This window comes from Microcaecilia unicolor, chromosome 11 (assembly GCF_901765095.1).
Source record: "Microcaecilia unicolor chromosome 11, aMicUni1.1, whole genome shotgun sequence".
Classification (NCBI taxonomy): Eukaryota; Metazoa; Chordata; class Amphibia; order Gymnophiona; family Siphonopidae; genus Microcaecilia; species Microcaecilia unicolor.
The window spans coordinates 114,617,426-114,638,561 of NC_044041.1; the positions used below are offsets into that span (position 1 = coordinate 114,617,426).

At 41.2% G+C, this 21,136-nt stretch overlaps 2 protein-coding genes across 2 annotated transcripts in view; one reads left to right on the plus strand and one right to left on the minus strand.

Annotated features, from left to right (window-relative positions):
- The window catches only part of MACROD1 (mono-ADP ribosylhydrolase 1), a gene marked incomplete in the record, with an annotated part of 1,234,860 nt that overhangs the window by 259,288 nt on the left and 954,436 nt on the right, over positions 1-21,136 (plus strand).
- Positions 3,880-5,908, minus strand: FLRT1 (fibronectin leucine rich transmembrane protein 1). Its single transcript, XM_030218127.1, has one exon. The coding sequence runs from the start codon at positions 5,906-5,908 to the stop codon at positions 3,899-3,901; it is 2,010 nt and encodes a 669-aa protein (XP_030073987.1). The 3' UTR covers positions 3,880-3,898.

Consider the following 21,136-nt stretch of genomic DNA (forward strand, 5'->3'; position numbering starts at 1 on the left):
TACACTTCTTAAACGTAGGATGCGAGTCTGATATGACTCCTAGTACTTGAAGTGAGTTTCTTTAAGTGTAACATTTTGGATTGTAGGAGCAGGAATACACTATATAAACCTCAGCAAATAAAATGGCTTTGATTGGGATTTAATTTTAGGTAATGATATTTGAGGCAATAAGCCACTGACTCAAGGCAAGCATTCAGAGGTCTGATGAAACAGGTGCCACGGATATCAGTAAGTGAATACCAACACTCTGAATACGGATAAAAAGAAGGGACAAAAATAAATAAAACTGGTGAGTAAATTGAACCTTGTGGGACTCTACAAGTAATCAATTTAGGTAAAGAAATTTGTGGGTTCCAATCAACTTGAAAAACTCAGTCTGACAAAAAAGAGACAAACCATTCTAGGATGGTACCAGTTACACCAAGGGTATTCAGTCTCAATAGTAAGATCTAATTGTTGATTATATCAAAGGCTGTGCTTGGATCTAACAGAACCAAAATTTAGTATCTGCCATATTTCATGTTCAGTCTAATGCTGTTCATTAATGACGAGAGAAGTTTCAGAGCTTTAATGTACACTAAACCCTGATTGACAAGGGTGAGTCACATTTGTCTTATCTAAAAACAATGTAAACCTTCTTACAATCTTGGAAATAAATGGCAAATTAGATGATGGACAATAGTTTGCTGAGTCTGACAAATCTAAGCTATACTTTTAAAAAAGTGGCTGAACCCTTATGTTTTTCCAGTAAGAAGGAAACTTGCCGGAAGAGAGGCGGTTATTTAACAACTAACAATGAAAGGAACCAAGCCACAATCAGGGTCTTTGATAAATTGGGATGGAATGGGATCTAATGATGAGGTAGAAATTTTCCTTAAAGACAAAATCTTTGATGGACATTAGTACATGAATTGAAAGAATGCCAAAGATGAGTGGAGCTTATGCCTGCAGTGGAAAAGCAAGAGTTGTTGTTAAAACAAGTAATACTTATACCCGATGAAAGGTGGGAAGAACTAGTCACTGAATCTATACTATTAACTAGGCCATGAGACGTGACAGCTGTATGTGAGCTAATTTCCCTGGTCATAGGGGCAGTAATTGATTGCTGAATCAAAACAATTTTGCTTTCATTGATCAGATCAAATTGTAAACAGATTAGAGACAGATATGTCTTGAACTGAATTAGTCTGGACACAATATTAAACAAATATTTAGAGTTATTTCTAGGTAAATGAATGAGCTTTGAGTAATATCTAGACTTGGCTTGTTGGATTTCCTTCTTATAAAATAGGAATTGAACTTTATAAAAAGTTCTGCCACTTCCTCTAGGTGTAGAGGAGTAGCCTAATGGTTAGAGCAGCAGGCTGAGAAGCAGGGGAGCGTGGCTCAAATCCCACTGTAGCTCCTTGTGGTCTTGGGCAAGTCTCCTAACACTCCATTGCCTCAGATACAAATTTAGGGGCCCTTTTACTAAAGGGTTGGCGTGCGGCAATAGGCTTGCCGTGCGCCAATCTGGAACTACCACCAGGCTACCACAGCAGCCCGGTGGTAATTTCACCCCCAGCGCGCACCATTTCCGTTGGTACGGAAATGTATTTCTGTATTTTTACTGGCGACCCGGTTACTGCTGGGTTAGCATGGGAGCCCTTATCGCCACCTCAGTAGGTGGCAGTAAGTGTTCCCATGAAATGGCTACACAGCAAGTGCAAACTTACCGCATGGCCATTTCTTTTTTTGGCCTTTTTACCCTCTGCAGTAAAAGGGGCCTCGACACACAACAAGAGCACACGCTTCCACTAGCGCAGGGTCCTTTTTTCTGCAGCTTAGTAAAAGGGCCCCTTAGATTGTGAGCACTCCAAGGACAGAAAATACCCACTGTACTTGAACATACACTGCTTTGGCGGCTTGCAGGCAGTAAAATACATTTTTTTAAAACCAGAAGATCATGATGATATCATAGTTGAGAATATCTAGGCTGAATTAATGCAAGTTAGTAAATCTAGCTGTTCGTTTGTACCGAAGGCAGTGGAGCATGAAATGACTTTCCCTGCGTCACAAGCAACATCAGTGGGAGAAATGGGATTTGAACCCTGACTCTGCTGGTTCTCAGCCCACTGTTCTAACCAATAGATGGCTATACCACTATTTTTATTTGTTGACAGATGCAAAAAAAATTAAAAAAAAAAAGGTTTTATGCAGTTAGCACCCAGTGCAAATCACTTATGTCCTGTTGAATATCAGCTCCACTGTATTTTTGTGTTCCTTTCATACGGAAGCACATTTGCTATTGTATGATGGTGGGACCTATTGCCTTCTAAAGTCAAACAGCCTGCATTTGGTTAGCTGGTTTCCCATTAACTTAAAAATCAAATCTCTCAGGAAAAAATGTCTACCTAAAATGGGCACATGCATATATTTGTACATACACTGCCCTACTTAATGACAGTGTGCAGATTTTCTCATTGGTGCAGAAACACAAGTCCTTAAAAAAGGTGTAGATAGTGGCTGTGTTCCAGAATTCAAGGTGCATAGAGACATTTATAACTCTTGTTATAGCTTTTCCCTTCCATCACATGGGAAAAAGTTGGCTGTTCAAGTTATCTGGGAGAACGTTTGGTGGTACAAGCCCAACTAATCCCTCATCCACTCCCTTGTAGTTCAAGGGGTTAGGGCAGAAGACCTGATAGCCAGTGATTAGGGACCCAGTGCATAAATGTTGGTTGTAAATGCTTGAAAATAGGATTGCTTGGTATCATTTCATTTTTAATTTTTTTTTTCTGAATTTTAAGTGGTCAAAAATGCTTTCTGAAATTTTCCTTTCCCAATTTATGGAAAAAGAAGAGGCAGATATAACTGACAGTTTATTGTTCCTCTAGATCACACTCTTGTGTTTTGTGGAAGTAATTGGTGTTGCATTTGGGATGGAGCTAGAGCAAGTGTCTGCTGCCTCTATCTGTGCCAGATTGATGGGGTGAATGCTCAGCTGATATCCATATGGTTCTGCCCAGAGCTTAGAGTTATGACAGAAAGCTCTGATCCTCAAGTGCTGCAGACAGTTTTTTTTTTAAAGATTAGCTTAACTATGTAAATACATCTGATTCTGGGATCAAATACAAGCAAATAGGAACTATATCTGGTAGTCGAGGACCAGAGTTCACTGTCCTTGTCCCAGAAAATGCATCATACATGAGAAGTGATAAGGGTTTTCAACAAAGGATAATGAGAAATCAACAAAAGTCTTTATTTTTTTTCCTATATATTTTTATCTACAATATAATAATGAAATTGCTCTGATACTATATCTCTGGCTGATGGTTGCAATTCCTCAGCATGCTTGCTAAGGAAAACTGTGATGACAGAGCCAAGTTAATGATTTTTGAAGTACAGGAGCTGAACAGTTGGTATGGGGCTTTGCTTTTTGCTCACTTTATTTTTCTTCTTCCTTTACTGAAAAAACCCCCTCAAATTGTTCACTTTGTCAACAAGGAAATAGTCCTGGGGAAGAAGAAGGGGTTGTTTGTATCTTTCACATTTTTTCTATTAACAGCTCCCTGAATAAAGTCTATAGACAATATGTGGATAACTTTCTGCCAGGTCCAGAAAAATAACTTGTTGTCCTAATTAGCCTGTTGTCACTATCCTCATTGTTTAATCTGGAATATTAATTACAAATGAAGTCTGATTGTTTTATGTTTTTTTTCACATGATTTTCATCTACTTTTTAAACCTTTTTTTCCTACAAAATATTTTCTCAAGTCCTTTATACTTGTAAAGAAAGGTTTTTTGTTTATTTTTATTTTTTTACATTTTCTCAGTACAGTGATGAAACTGAAGATTGCATGGCAGGGAGCCAGTAAAATGCATTGGTATGGGTGTGGAGGGGTTGGGTGTATTTCTATCATGTATAGGAATAATCCACATCTGGAATGCCAGCGTCTCTGTAGCCACGGTTAGTACCATAACCAATAGTATGGGTACCCTTATACAGGCTTGTTCCATTAGATGGAAATATTGTGTGGATGACATATTCCTCTTTTGCTCTGTGAGGGTTTATAGGCAGCATCTGCAGCCCAGGCCCCCTGATTTCTAGGATGGAGTTGTCCTTCTTGGTGCCTGACTCCATGTAGTCGTCCTTCTTCCTACTTCCTCGGCTGTAAGCCCTGTCTTGTGTCAGCAGCTGCCCTGTCCGGTGAACATACCAGCAGATTGAGGCAAGGACAAGGAATAAAAAGACCAATGATACAGCCCCGCCTATAATTCCTGCCAGTGGCAGGCCAGCCATTGGATCTACATTCTGTTCCCGGTTCAATGTAGTGGTAGGGCTGTAAGAATCTGCAGTTTCTGCTTTGGCGCAGACAGGACTTTCATCTGCCATGTAAGTATTGCCTGTGTCCATAGTGACCATGCAGATGATGTAAGTGGACCTGGGCTCCAGGGCTGTTAGAAGGTACTCTGTTTTATCTCCTTGGACCAGGGTCTCTGTGATAGATCCCACTGCAGGACTATGGCCCAACCTAAGCCAGCTGAGCCTGAAGGATGCAGCAGGCAGTGCTGTCTTCCAGGTGATTCGTATACTGTCAGCTGTCAAGGGTTTGACACTAATGGCTAAAGGTTTTGTCCCAGCAACTGTGGCCATGGGATAGTCAATATCAGGGAGCCTGATACCAGGTCTTTTGGACTTGAGTGTGAACAGTGAGCCCTGTGGAGTGGTCACTGGATGATTACTGGCAGTGGTTTTGGCCATGATCACATTGCTTTGGAATCCTGTGTCAAAGCATTCATCCATCTCACTGGTGATATCCTTGATGGCCATCCCCCTTACCTTCTCTGGCCCCTGGCACATCAAACCACGCACATTGACAACAGAAACCCTTGCTTTCACCCAGTCCCTTAACCACATGAGATTACAGCCACAGTACCAAGGATTGTTACGCAGCAAAAGCTGAGAGAGGCTCTCTAAGTCATCAAAAAGTCCTCTTGGCAAGGTGGTTAAGTTGTTGTTGGATAGGTCCAGTCGCTGGAGCTGTCTCATTTTGGACAGTGTATTGTAAGGAATATGACTAATGGTGTTGTCTTGCAGATAAAGCTTCTGTAGGTGGGTGTTGGGCAGATTAAGTGGTGGAGCAGCTAAGGAGTTACGAACCAAGGAGAGCTCAGTGAGGTTCTGGAGCCTGCTGAAGGTATCGTCTGCTATCCTTTGGTTGGCTAGCAAGTTACCATCAAGAACTAGGCGCCGTAAGCTGTTCAACCCCTTGAAGGCATGCAGTGGGATAGTAGAGATACGGTTGTCATCCAGTCTTAACTCCTCCAAGGTCCTGGGAAGCCCATTGGGGATACTGCTCAAGTGGTTTCTAGATAGGAAAAGCAACTTCAATTGCTTGCTGTCCACAAAGGCATCATCCTCAATGCTGACAGTGGACACAGAGTTGTCATCCAGATGAAGCTTTTCCAGAAGAGGTATCCTGGCTAGGGCATCTCTAGCAATAGTCCTGACATTATTGTCCTGCAGATGGAGCTCCCGGAGGGAATGGGGCAGGTTGACAGGGAACTCATCCAGGTCATTTTCATATAAATAGATAACCTGGACATTAACCTTACTCTTCAGTTCCACAGGGACACCAGCATTATTGATCTGGTTGTTCTGCAAATAAAGTGTTGTAGCATCATCAGGGATGTTGCCAGGAATTGAAGTCAGGCCCCGGTCATTACAGTAAATGAAACCGTTGTCACAGCGGCACACGTTGGGACAGGTTGTGCTGTCGATAACTTCTGTAAGGAAGGCAATCAGTCCATAGCAGAGGAAAAGCCAGTCCCGGAAGTCCATGGTGGCTGTTGTTATGACAACGGTGGCTGCTGTCATGGTGGTGGTGGTTGTGGTGGTTGTGGTGGTCATTGTTGCTACTGCCATGATTCAGTCCACAGTGTACAAGGTCCCTTAGTTTATTTTCTCAAACCCTGCAGCAAGGTAAGAATCAGTAAAAAGAAAGTTAGAACTGTACTGTTTGATATGCACAATATCTGATACTACATGTAGCTAATATAAATGTGTACATCCAAACTAAATTTCAGAGTGCCTTACAGTCTTATTGCTTCACACATGCATATATAGCCATCACTAGCGTGCATTCCCATGATGCTTTTTAGTGCTTGCACAGTACCAGCATATAAAGAGATAGGAAAAAAATTGTCATCTTGCAAAAAAACAATTACACTTATATAGAAGTGATACACAAGGAGATCCAATCATTTGCTCAAGGTCACATGGGAGTCTAGTTCCTGACATTCAGTATAGAGCTTGAGTCACCATAACTGACCATCCCTGCATTTTGTTTGCAGCATCTACAGAGCTTGTGTTAATCATCAAGGTTATGTTTTATTGTCTTATGAATATAGTACAGTATCATTCAATGTAAATGCTGGATCAGAACCAAGTTATACTAGAACAAAAATTCAAAGTGTCAGAACAGCTGCCTTTAAGAAAATGAATGATTGTTTAGAAAGTCTGGTCTGGAGTAATATATTTTCCATGTGTAAAGTGCATTAAAGATATTATGAATGCACTTAACACTGCTTTTAATGGCATAGTCCACGTCCATTACCCACTCATTTCCTGCTCCGTTCTATGAAATGCAATTAATGTAGGAACCAGTATGAGCCAACTGCCAAGCCACCGCATTAAGGGGTCCTTTAACTAAGTTGCGGTAAACGGGGGCCTGTGCTAGCGTCAGCGCGTGTTTTTTGAAGCGCGCTGAGGCCCCCTTTTACCACAGCGGATAAAAGGCTATCTTTTTTTCTCAAAAAGAAATTACCATGTGGTAAGTGAACCACTTGTTCGGCCATTTCATGGGAGAACATTTGCCGTCACCCATTGAGGCTGTGGTAAGGGCTCTCGCGCTTACCTGGTGGTAACTTGGCAGCCCATGGCGCTGGCCGATTACTGCCAGGTAAGCACCGGTGCTACAAAAATAGAAAATATTTTTGTAGCAGCAGAAATGGTGCTCACTGGGGGTGGGAACTACCACTGCGCTCCTGCGATAGCCTGGCAGTAGTTCCAGACTGGCGCACAGCAAGCCTGTTACCGCACACCAGCCCTTTAGTAAAAGGGCCCCTAAATGTTAGTGTGCTATTTCCTGTATTATGGGAGTAATTCTATAATAAACCGCTTAGTTATAGGTGACATGAAGGCGCATAAGTGACAGTGTTCTAGTCATTCACACAAGTGGCTACATATGCGCATAAATGACCTCTTTCCAGAATATCAACTGCACGAGGGTGGAGTTTGGGAGAAGCATACCTGGAATTACAAGTACGTGGGTAAACTACTATAAATTTACACGTTTCAGCTCACAAATAGACACAGGCATTTGCACCAGCTATTGGGCTGATGTAAGTGCATTTTTGGCCACTTATACTAATATTCTATAAAGAATATTAGGTACCTACTTTTCTACATAGAATAAGCTGGAAATAGGTGCCATAACTAGCTTATTTCTCATATATTACCCAGCTCTCACATCAATTCAGCACACTTTTCAATACTAAAGTGTATTTTTATATTGTATAGGATCCATCAGATACCTCTGTCACCACCAACAGACTAATAACGTGAGCCAGGCACTTTTATGGTGGGCAGATATTCTTCATTTGATCCACCTAATTTTTAAATCACTCTTTAATATAAACTCTTCTTTTTTTTACTTTTTTAAAAATATATATTCAAATTGAAGCACTTAGCTTTTAAAATGTAGCATCATTATACACTCCTTCTTCTTCACATTTCAAACTGCTTTAACAGACTGATCACTCATCTCGGAGATCATATTACCGACATGAATTCACGTTTCGCAACTAGTGCTGTATCAAGGTATATCTCCTCAATCGATATACCTTGATACAGCACTAGTTGCAAAACGTGAATTCATGTCGATAATATGATCTCCGAGATGAGTGATTGGTCTGTTAAAGCAGTTTGAAATGTGAAGAAGAAGGAGTGTATAATGATGCTACATTTTAAAAGCTAAGTGCTTCAATTTATTTTTTATTTTATTTTTGTTACATTTGTACCCCGTGCTTTCCCACTCATGGCAGGCTCAATGCGGCTTACAAGGGGCAATGGAGGGTTAAATGACTTGCCCAGAGTCACAAGGAGCTGCCTGTGCCTGAAGTGGGAATCGAACTCAGTTCCTCAGGACCAAAGTCCACCACCCTAACCACTAGGCCAGTTTATATTAAAGAGTGATTAAAAAATTAGGTGGATCAAATGAAGAATATCTGCCCACCATTAAAGTGCCTGGCTCACGTTATTAGCCTTTTGTTGGTGACAGAGGTATCTGATGGATCCTATACAATATAAAAATACCCTTTAGTACTGAAAAGTGTGCTGAATTGATGTGAGAGCTGGGTAATATATGAGATATATACATGAAACCCCCTCTATTGAAATAGTGATACTATATCTATTGGATAACTAGCTTATTAACATACTTTAGTAAAAGAGCCCCTTTGTGTCCCTTTGCTTAGAAGGGAAACAAATCAAGAAATTACTGTATTCAAAATGGAAAAGTAAATAAAATAAGAGCATTCAGAAGCTACAGAGAAAAAGTTATATCATTGAAACGTTCTTGTCTTTCTGTAACCCTTAATTGTGAGTCTTCATTTACACAACTGAAGCATTCGGCATACGCTCTCATCACCCCAATAATCCCCAATAATACTCAGAAGCCACTTTTCGACTAAATTTGGAATTTATTAAGGCCGCAGCCAGGCACTTAAAAACTCTATTACACATAATGCAACTTAACATGTTACCGTAATACATAACTTCTTATAACTTGGCAAATTCAAGCCCTGGGGTACACAGCTTTACTTCATGATGCGCCCCAATCCGCTGCCGGTGGTGCCGTCTGAGCACACCCACCGCCGACCTGTGCTTTCTTATAGCACCCGATGACTATGGTGTATCCTGTTTAAGGATACGCCCCGGATAAGTTCTTGGCCTCCTGGCCGTCCAAGCCAGGAGACAAGCCATATCCCCACAGGATTAACAGTAAACCTGCCCCACCTTCAGGCATAACATTGTACTTCGTATTGCACTTAACATTTGGGCAATTATTCACCAATAACATAACAGTGTTCTGCGCTCACTTGCTGTGTACCACCAGAGTCCCCGGATAATCACCGCCACGCCCCGCGCCAGCTGCGACAACCTCCTCTAGTGGGAGGGTGGGCCGGGTCAGCTCCTTTCACCACCTCTCCTTCAAGCTGCTGACGAATCCCTACGTCAGCAACCCTAGTTTATATCCCCCTGCTTCCCCTCCCACCCTTCCTTACCTTAACCCTTTCCTTGCTCTCCAGCCTCAAAACCCCTTCCCTTCTAACTTAACCCTCGCTAGCCATCAGCTCAGTTGTGATCGGCCTCTCCCTAAAATGGGCCGGCCTCTTTCTAAGCCAAAATTGTAGAATGAATTACCATTTGAACTTTGCACTATACAAAATACGCTTGATTTTCTTAAGTAAAAGTACTGGTTTTTTTAGAAAGATTTTACTTAGTATGAAGATTTCTTTGCTGTTAATTGTTAGTGACATCAAGTAATTGGGGAACTACAGGTTTTTATAGAAGAATTTTATATCTTTCAAGATGGAGTTAAATTTATATCTGCCCAATATTCAAAGCAATTTAAACAGCCTAGAAAAGTTCCTGGTTGTTTAAATCGTTTGTCTGTTGCTAACCACAAATATTAAGCATCATTTAAGCGGTTGGTACCACTGAATACTTACGGTTAGCTACTGAGCTGGAACCAGCTAACTTGTAGGTCTTCCAGGGGTGGAGTTGGTACTTATACGGTTAAATGTTGATATTCAGCCCTTAACCACATAAGATAACTGCATAAATTGGGCCACATAAAAAGTAGTCCTATCTTATGCGGTTAAAGGCTGAATATTCCACTTAACCGCATAACCTTTAACATCTAACATACAAGCAGATATTCAATGCCAGTGCCTGGACATGGCCCTAGGAATACAGCCGGTGGCGGGACATAAAAATGCTGACCACCGCCGGCTGAATATCGGCCAGTATGTTTTTTTTTAGCTGTAATAGTTATTTATTCTAGACTTTCTTTGAATATTATGGAATATCATTGTATGTGTTATAGGCCATATGGTCTTTATCTGCCTACATTTTTTTCAGTTATTATGGATGTTATTTTGTAATCTGCTGTGGACATTGAATTTGCAGGATATAAATATATTTTAAATAAATAGATAAAGGAGGACAGGCAAAATTATCAGGAAAAACTAATCTCAGTGAACAGACTGGGCAGGCCAATCTAGATTGTATTTGCCATCATCTACTGTGTTACTATATAAATAGAGGGAGGCAGGAAGAACAATTAGACAAGTCTCAAATGGAGAAGTACATTGTCCAATCAATAAAGGAAACTTTCTTGAGATACATAAGTGAACAAAAGGATGACTAAAAGGGGAATAATAAAAATTAAAAGAGAAGATGAGTTTAGTGAATAGGAGAATGTGAATAATGAGCAAAGTATATGCTTTTTTTCACTAGAAGGAGCCAAAGGCAAAGGCATGCATAACTGTGGATGGAACACATAATTTATTGATTATATGGAATTAAAAGAGCTGGTGCAATTGATAATAGACAAGGCTATGTGAGATCTGATAGAGTACATTCCAGAATAGTGAAGTGGCTAAAGGAAGTTTACCCCTTACAGCTCTGTTCAATTTATCACTTGAAACAGGTCAGGTTCTGAGAGATATGGTATAGTACAATACAAATCAAAAACATCCACTAATTGGTTCAATGTGGATGACAGAAAGATTAGCTAGGTAGCTCCTAGAATAATACAATTCACAGTAAACACAAAAAATTTATTCTTCTACTTCTAAAAAAAATGAAATAGAAATTAATTAAATTAAATAGCTTCTTCTGAAGCTCATGTAATCTACATCTAGCCTAATATCAACTGGCAGAGCCTTCCAAATTTTTGCAGCCTGATAACAAACTAATGAAAAGTAAATCCCCCCAATATTCAGCCAGCAGCAGGCAGCACAGTTGCTGGATATGGCCAGCATTGAATATTCGGTTTCAGTTTTGTCCACGGCAACTTAATCTGTTAAGCTGATATTCAGCGCTAACCGGTTAAGTGCTTAGCGGTACGGCCTATCATAACTGCTAAACTTAGCCAGTTAGCACTGAATATTCATCATTAACCAGCTATGTCATGTAGTGCTAATATTCAGCAGAGATAACTGGCTATCTTGCGCTGAATATTAGCAGTTAGCCAGGTAAGTGCTATTTAACCGGCCAGGAGCCATTCCTGGCTGGTTAAATAACACTGAATACTGGGCCCAATGTGTTTAAATATACTCATTGCAGAAGGAGAATGAATTTTTGAGTTTCTTGACCTGGAGCTCTTTGAGATGGTGAAGAAGACAATAAAGAGGACATATACGAAGGAAATAAACCACAAATTGTTCTGAATATCATTGTACATAATTTGAACAGTGTATTATCTTCGATTGGCAACTAATGTAAATTTTTTTTAAAAGAGGGGACATCCAATTTACAAGCATGACATAATTTTAATAGTAAGGCTGATGTGTTGTGTAGAGTTTGCAATCACTTTTTCAATTTATCAGAACAGCCAGCATAGATTATCATGGTATTCTAATTGAGTGAATATAAAAACTTGTACAATGATTTTAAAATCATAAAATCAAAAAAATATTTTCTAACCCTGCAAAGTTGTCTAAGGGCTTCTTTTACATAGCCGCGCTAGCGATTCCCCTGTGGCAAATAAGAGGAAGCCCATGGGAATTGAATGGGCTTCCTCTCATTTTCCGCACTGAGAATCAGTAGTGCAGCTTTGTAAAAGAGATCCTAAGTTTCCAGAAAACTTTCTTACACAGGAGATTGACATGAGTGTCAAAATAATAGTTTCAAATCTATAATTACTTCCAGAACTTTTAAGATAGATTCATTCATGAGAGTAATATCTCTGAGTTTTAATTCATTATGGGGTAAATTAATTCTATATATGGTGCCAAAAAAAATCAGCGCCATTTTACATAATGCAGCTAAAGCTAGGCATGGAAATTTGCAGCAACCAAAACATGGTGCAGATACTTGTGCATAAATTTATTTATTTTTATTTATTTTTTATTACATTTGTACCCTGCGCTTTCCCACTCATGGCAGGCTCAATGCGGCTTACATGGGGCAATGTAGGGTTAAGTGACTTGCCCAGAGTCACAAGGAGCTGCCTGTGCCTGAAGTGGGAATTGAACTCAGTTCCTCAGGATCAAAGTCCACCACCCTAACCACTAGGCCACTTATTCTATAAGTACACACGTAACTTAAAGGAACATCCCCGATCCTCCCATGACCTTTCCATTTCCACACACCCTTTTTTTAATCATGTGTAAAATTTAAGCATGTACATACCAATTAAATCTAATTAGTGCCAATAATTGCTTATTATAAAACAATTATCAGCATTAATTAGCTCATTCAATTAAATTATGCATGCAAATTGGGTGCACACCCAAATTTACGCACACATTTTTTGGTGACTTATAGAATTAGGGGGTATATGGTAATATATGTGAGACTGAAACCAACCATAGTATTTTTGTTTTTCAGCATTAAGTTTCAAATGACAGCGAATAATCCAGGCTTCAACTAAGTCAATACAGATTTGGACAGAATTTGTGGGTGCTTTGCTTTTAAATGTTATATGAATAAGTAGAATGATGTCATCTGCATATGTACAAAAACTTATGTCAAGGTGGGAGAAAGTTTTACCAAATGAGCTCATCAAGCCATTAAAAAGAATGGAGTGGAGGAGTGGCCTAGTGGTTAGGGTGGTGGACTTTGGTCCTGGGGAACTGAGGAACTGAGTTCGATTCCCAGCACAGGCAGCTGCTTGTGACTCTGGGCAAGTCACTTAACCCTCCATTGCCTGCCGCACTGAGCCTGCCATGAGTGGGAAAGCGCGGGGTACAAATGTAATAAAATAAATAAATGTGGCTGAGGTGGGACTCCTGTAGGACTCCAACTTAGCCATCCAAGGCTCATAGAGTACCTCTAGTTGTTTCACTTTATAGGTTCTTTCAATCAAAATGCTCGTGAACCTGGTAAACCTCGTCTGAAATACTGATTTCACAACATAACCAGTAAGAGCTACATCAAAAGCAGCAGAGAAGTCAAGCTGTAGAATTATGGCTAGATGACCTTTTCACAATAAAGCCCTAATTTCATTTATTAATGCACCTAATACTAAAACCCTTCTGAAACCCAAATTGAGATGAGTGTAGAATATTATGGGGCTCTAAATAATCTGTCAGTTGGTTAGCAACTAAAGCCTCCAAAACCTTAATGGATATCAGAATATTAGCAACGGGTCTATAACTGGCAGGGTCATGCCAATCTCCTGATGAATTTTTAAGAAAGGGAGTCAATACAATGCCTTCTAAAGGGGGAAAAGGCCTGATCCCAATGTAAGTTTGACACAAATATGAAACCAGGCTATAAAATAAGCAGTCTATTAAAATATTTTATTGTGTTTTGTGTTCCATTATAATGTAGCATACTGTGCCATATTTTCTATTGTTGTTTGAATATTTTTTTACTGCTGTAATTGTGAATTGCTTATGTTCGATTTATTCTTACCGCCTTGAGTGAATTCTTTCAAAAAGGCGGTAAATAAATCCTAATAAATAAATGAGGTGGGTGGGACAATAGTCTAGTCAAAATGACGTTTAATGTGAGCAAGTGCAAAGTGATGCATGTGGGAAAGAGGAACCTGAATTATAGCTACATAATGCAAGGTTCCACTTTAGGAGTCACCAACCAAGAAAGGGAACTCAGTGTCGTTGTTGATGATACGTTGAAACCCTCTGCTCAGTATGCTGCGGTGGCTAAGAAAGCAAATAGAATGTTAGGTATTATTAGGAAAGGAATGGAAAACAAAAACGAGGACGTTATAATGCCTACGTATCAGTCCATGGTGCGACTGTACCTCGAATACTGTGTTCGATTCTGGTCACCACATCTCAAAAAAGATAAATGGGATGGGACGACTTCCCTATGACGAAAGGCTGAAGTGGCTAGGGCTCTTCAGCTTGGAGAAAATACAGCTGAGGGGAGATATTATAGAGATCTATAAAATAATGAGTGGAGTGGAACTGGTAGATGTAAATCGTTTGTTTACTCTTTCCAAAAATACTAGGACTAGGGGGCATGCCATGAAGCTACAAAGCAGTAATTCTTCCCTCCCCCCAACAACAACAGTTTTGGGTGTGACCAGCATCTCTGCTGGGGAGGAGAATAATACTGATCAAACTTTGAACTACCAGCATTCAGAGTGCATCTACTCTGGGAGATAGAAGCTTACAGAGAGAATCATACACACAGAGAGACTCTAGCTCTGGGAGATAGAAGTTTTGCTCTCCTGCATAAGGCTTTGCCTTCTGCTGTAGGAATCTGTTTCTCAGCACTATATTGATTAGCCTTTATGCCATTAGATTTTTCTCTTGGCCATTATACATTGCTAATTCTTCCCTCCCCCCAACAACAACAGTTTGAAACTGAGTGGGTGTGACCAGCATCTCTGCTGGGGAGGAGAATAATACTGATCAAACTTTGAACTACCAGCATTCAGAGTGCATCTACTTTGGGAGATAGAAGCATACAGAGAGACTCTAGCTCTGGGAGATAGAAGTTTTGCTCTCCTGCATAAGGCTTAGACCCTCCCACCCTGCCCCTCTGCCCACCCACCCCTAGCGTGACACTTCTTGTCTAGGCTCCTGACCCTGCATATATCATCTGCTCCTGCCTGCACCTACTGATCCATTCTGCCTCTGCCTACATCCATTGAACCGTAGAACGAGTGGCCGCAGACATCTCTGGTGGCCGACACCAGAGACGGCCTCACAGAACAATTGAGGAAGAGAAAAATTGGACCAGAATTCCCCCATCTCACACCTCCCCCCAACAACCATAATACTCCACCAACATGCTCCCCCTAAAAATACTCATCTTCATCCACTCCTTTACGTTCATCCATGCAACACTTACCATTACTACCCCCTCGGAATTCAATGCTATCCCAGTCCTCCACCACCATAAAAGACCAACCAAGCCAAATGTATCTCCACGTACCATCAACAACCAAAAAGTCCAACCATCAAGCAGACAAACAACACTTAAAACAAAAACAATCTCAGCTAAACCCAAAATATCTGCAACAAGACAAATCATCGATATCCACCCTATAATCCTAGATGATGAACCATATCAAACTACCCGTGTAGGATATATCAATGCAAGATCAGTAGTTAATAAAACTGAAACTATCACAGATTGGATTAAGTCAGACAATCTGGACCTCCTATTCATCACAGAAACCTGGATCCAGGACCCCAGCTTGAAATTGCATCAATCAAACTTTCCAGCTCCTTGTTATATGACCACCTAACCGTCATCCTATTCTACAGACCTCCTTCTAACTGGAACGACAACCAATCCACCCTCATGGATTTCATATCAAACACTTGCATCAGTAACTCCAATGCACTACTGTTTAGGGACCTGAACCTACACCTAGAGGACCCTAACAATACCCACACTCAAGAATTCAAAGAACTTCTTAATCTCTGCGACCTTGACCTCCCTCCCATACAACCTACCCACAACAAAGGTCACTCACTAGACATCATCTCTTACAAATTCTCCACAAACCAGAACATCCACATTTCTGATATTAAGTGGTCCTCCACCCCCTGGTCAGACCATCACAAAGCAACTCTATCCCTATTATGACGGAAAAAAGGTCAGCTTATTAAACAAGACCCAATAACAATCACCACTAGAGGACGGATCGACAAGGAAAGGTTTTGGCAACAAATATATAACAACAATTGGTCTACACAACCTAACTCAAATCACTTCCTCACTGAATGGGACAACAAATGCAAAACTATACTAGATGAAATAGCTCCATTATGTACAAAAATCCTACACAGACGCAACCTCACACCATGGTTCAATGACATACTAAAAACCCTAAAATCACAAACCACGAAACTAGAAAAGGCATGGAACAAAACTAGAGATACACACACCTACAATGCATGGAAACAGTCACACAGGAAATACAAAAATGCCATCAAACAAGCAAAAAGATCCTACTACACACAAACAATTCTAACCAGCGGTACAGACATAAAAAAACAATACCAACTCATAAAGAATCTTATTAATACCAACCCAGTCACATCATCCTCCATAAACTGCACATCGGCTGACCAGCTGGCAAATTACTTCAATAACAAAATCACCAATCTTTGCAGCACAATTCCACAAGACTGTACTAACATTGATTCCTTTCTCGACGAATTGGACCCCTATGGAGATGAAATTCCAGCTGACCGTTCATGGACAAACTTCACCCTCCTTACCACAAAAGAAGTCCCTGTGGCACTCACCAAACTTTCCAAATCTCACTACCATCTCGACCCATGCCCCAACTACTTAATGAAAAAAGCCCCAGAACGCTTTATCATAGATCTCACCTCCCACCTAAACCTTTTGGTACAGCAAGGTTCATTCCCCACTGAATATGGCAAGATACTGCTTACACCAATACCAAAAAATCCTAAGAAACCAGCGAGTGATGTCACCAACTACCGCCCCATCGCCTCCATTCCTCTACTAATTAAATTGATGGAAAACAGGGTGACCTCTCAAATCAACGACTACATACAAAAATTCTCCATTCTACATGAGTCACAATCGGGCTTCCATCCAGCCCACAGCACAGAAACTGTCCTACTCACCCTAATATCCAAATTCAGACAACAAATTGCATTTGGAAACAGCATCCTCCTTCTACAATTCGACTTATCCAGTGCATTTCACATGGTAGATCACAACATACTAACCAAACTATTGGACAAACTTGGAATCGGCGGTAACATTATTAACTGGATAAAAGGATTCATCACCTCAAGATCCTATCATTAAATCACCCACTGATATCTCATCCCCCTGGTCACCTATCTGCTGAGTACCTCAAGAATCCCCTTTATCGCCAATACTCTTCAATCTAATGATGATGCCACTAGCCAAAGCCCTATTCAGACATGGTCTAAACCCTTTCATTTATGCTGATGATGTTACTATATTCATTCCCTTTAAATCAAACCTAACAGAAATCTCTGATAGAATATCCATGGGCATGAACATCTTAACATCCTGGGCCAACGCCTTTAGGATGAAATTGAACAAAGAAAAAACACAGTGCCTAATCCTTTCATCTCAGCACTCCACAATTCCCCCATCTAATCTCACCATCTCCGGCACTACAATCCCCATTTCTGAAAACCTGAAAATCCTTGGAGTGACACTAGACAGCCACCTCTCCCTCGACAATCACGCCACATCCACCACAAAGAAAATGTTCACAATGATGTGAATATTGAAATGCGTAAAACCATATCTACCCCAGAAAACATTCCAGAATTTAGTGCAATCCATGGTACTTACCCATGCTGATTACTGCAACAGTATTTTCTTAGGCTGCAAAGCCTATATTCTAAAAAAACTTCAGACCGCCCAAAATACAGCAGCAAGACTCATCTTTAGCAGATCACGTTTTGAGAGTGCAACTCCTCTCCGTGCAAGACTGCACTGGCTCCCAATCAAAGAACGTATCAATTTCTAAGCCCAGACTTCAATCTACAAGATAATACACGGAGAATCTCCGAACTATATGATAAATCTGGTCGACCTTCCAGCAAGAAACATGTCTGTATCCTCACGAAAGTACCTCAACCTGCACTACCCCAGCTGTAAAGGTCTCAAGTACAAAACTTATTATGGATCCAATTTCTCCTTCCTGGGCAGCCGTCTATGGAACGCTCTCCCTAGACCTATCCGAGCAATCCATGACCACCTACCATTCAGAAAAGCACTAAAAACCCATCTATTCAAACAAGCCTACCCAAAAGACCCAGATTAATCTCATGAACCCATCTACCTTACATATATTGAAGAGAAAACGACATTGACCCACCTTACCCTCCTCTCTCTATCACCTGTCTCTACCTACCTACCCATCCATTTACTACCCATCCATCCTTCTATTATGTTATACTTAATTTCCTTCTTTACATAACAAAATTCTGTGTTACCTATTACTATGTAAGCCGCATTGAGCCTGCTTTTAGTGGGAAAGTGCGAGATACAAATATAATAAATAAATTTAAAACGAATCTGAGAAAATGTTTCTTCACTCAACGTGTAATTAAACTCTGGAATTAGTTGCCAGAAAATGTGGTAAAGGCGGTTAGCTTAGCAGGGTTTAAAAAAGGCTTGGGCGCCTTCCTAAAGGAAAGGAGGCCGTACCTTGCTAAGGATGTAAAAAGAATTGAAGCGGTGCAAAGAAAAGCTACGAGAATGGTACGGGATTTGCGTTACAAGACGTATGAGGAGAGACTTGCTGACCTGAACATGTATACCCTGGAGGAAAAGAGAAACGGATGATATGATACAGACGTTCAAATATCTGAAAGGTATTAATCCGCAAACGAACCTTTTCCGGAGATGGGAAGGCGGTAGAACTAGAGGGCACGATACGAGATTGAAGGGGGGCAGACTCAAGAAAAATGTCAGGAAGTATTTTTTCACGGAGAGAGTGGTGGATGCTTGGAATGTTCTCCCATGGGAGGTGGTGGAGAGGAAAACAGTAACGGAATTCAAACACGTGTGGGATAAACATAAAGGAATCCTGTTCCAAGGGAATGGATCCTCAGAAGCTTAGCTGAGATTAGGTGGCAGAGCCGGTGGTGGGAGGCGGGGCTGGTGGTTGGGAGGCGAGGATATTGCTGGGCAGACTTATACGGTCTGTCCCAGAGCCAGTGGTTGGGAGGCAGGGATAGTACTGGGCAGACTTATACGGTCTGTGCCCTGAAAATGACAGATACAAATCAAGGTAAGATATACACAAAAAGTAGCACATATGAGTTTATCTTGTTGGGCAGACTGGATGGACCATGCAGGTCTTTTTCTGCCGTCATCTATTATGTTACTATCCTGCTTATAATTGAAACGTTTCACTGGCGATCTTCCGCCACAAATCGAGAGATCGCCGGCGATTTCGCAAAAGCGGCTAAAAGCGAATAATCGAAAGCTGGCTTTTTAACAGCATCACCACTTTCCCGTTGCCTCACCGGTGAAAGTTCAAGGGGGTGTGTCACTGGCGAAGCTATGCCGGGGCATGGGCGTGGCTACCAGATGGCCGGCTTTCAGTGATAATGGAAAAATAAAAGCGGCATTAAGCGGTATTTGGCCGGGTTTACTTGGTCCTTTTATTTTCACGACTAAGTCTCAAAAAGGTGCCCCAACTGACCAGATGACCACCGGACGGAATGGGGATGACCTCCCCTTACTCCCCCAGTGGTCACCAACCCCCTCCCATACTACAAAAGTTAAAATGAAAATCTTTTTTGCCAGCCTGTATGCCAGCCTCAAATCCCGTACCCACCTCCATGACAGCAGAATGTGTTGTATCGTCTGACAGCCTTTCCGTGGTTGCGATGTGGATCTTGGGTGAGTGTGGCACCTTTTCTGTTAGGTGCCCTGCAGAGTCACATCAGCAATGCATTGGGGTGGGTGTAGGGTACTGGGCTATACTCCCATGGTGCTTTTTCCTCTGCTTACTGGGTCAGAGTGTGCCCTGTTTTGTTTCCGGTAGTCCATGAGGTAGTGGCCATTTTTGTAAGCCAGTTTTAGATCCTTTTCACGTGTTAGCCACATTACAGAACTTAGTTCTTACCTTGAATGTGGCTGAAAGAGGGCATTGTACACCATTCTGCCAGCTCGGACCTACTGCTAATCTCAGTATCAGGGAGACTCTTTGCCAGTGGGGCACAACCTCTGATCTGCAGTTAACTGTGAGTAAAGGTGCTTATTCAAATAAAGCACTTTTTCAAAGACATTAGTCTTCAGGTGTCAACTGGTGTGCCAAGGTTATACAGTAGCAACAAGTCCTAGAGGCCTGAGTGTGTGCAGGTCCCTGGAGCACTTTTAGTGGGTGCACATTTGTGGGTAGGGGGTTTGGGGGGGGGGGCTCAGCACCCACAGTAAGGGACTATGCATGTGGGAGCTGTTTCTGAAGTTCACCACACTGACCCCTTTGGTGTCCTGGCATGTAAGTGCACTACAAATGCTGGCTCCTCCCACGACCAAATGCCTTGGATGTCGCCGGGTTGGAGATGGCCGACATTTTTTTCCTTTATCGCTGAAAAACAAAACCGGCCATCTCAAACCCAGCGACATCCAAGGCATTTGCCCGGTCTAAACCTTATTATCGAAAAAAAAAAGATGGCCGGCCATCTTTTTGATAATACGGTTCCGGCCAGCTGTTGCGCCACCGCCAAAATAGATCCCGGCGACGTTCGATTATTCCCCTCCACATTACTTGTCGAAAATCCACTGCTTATTTCTGGGAAAGCAGCATAAAATGTATTGAACTTTTTTAGGATCTTGCCAGGTATCTGTGACCTGGATGTGGCCACTGTTGGAAACAGGATGCTGTGCTTGATGGACCTTTGGTCTGTCCCAGTGTGGCAATACTTATGTACTTATAATAATTCTTTCAATTGGGATTAAGAGAAAGCTATCCCATCTGCTGGGATTTTCATGGTATACATTGTAGTAACAGTCAAATCAGTAGGTTGGGAAGTATTAATATTCTGCAGGGAATCTATATGAGATGTAATCTTAGCAGTTACTTTGAAAATATTCAGCAAACACTTTTGCTGTTGGTATTGCTGGGTAAGTGGAATCTGGGGAAATAAGCTCTTCTATATGTGCAATGACCACCAGCTGGAATAATTTTTTTCAAATTCATTTGCCAATTAGGGCTGCATATTAGTCTTTTTAGTTTCAGTTAATGGCATTTATATTTATTAACAAAATATAATTAGCACAGTGCTCTAGAAAAATCATAAAAGCTTCTTAAAGAATATTATAAACTAGTAAAAAACGCCTGTTTCTCATCTAATGGCGATTATGTTTTTAAGGGAACTGTTAGGAAGAATGTGCTGTGAT

Coding starts and splice junctions, on each gene's coding strand:
- FLRT1 (XM_030218127.1), bottom strand. CDS start 5,908: ATGGCAGTAGCAACAATGACCACCACAACCACCACAACCACCACCACC.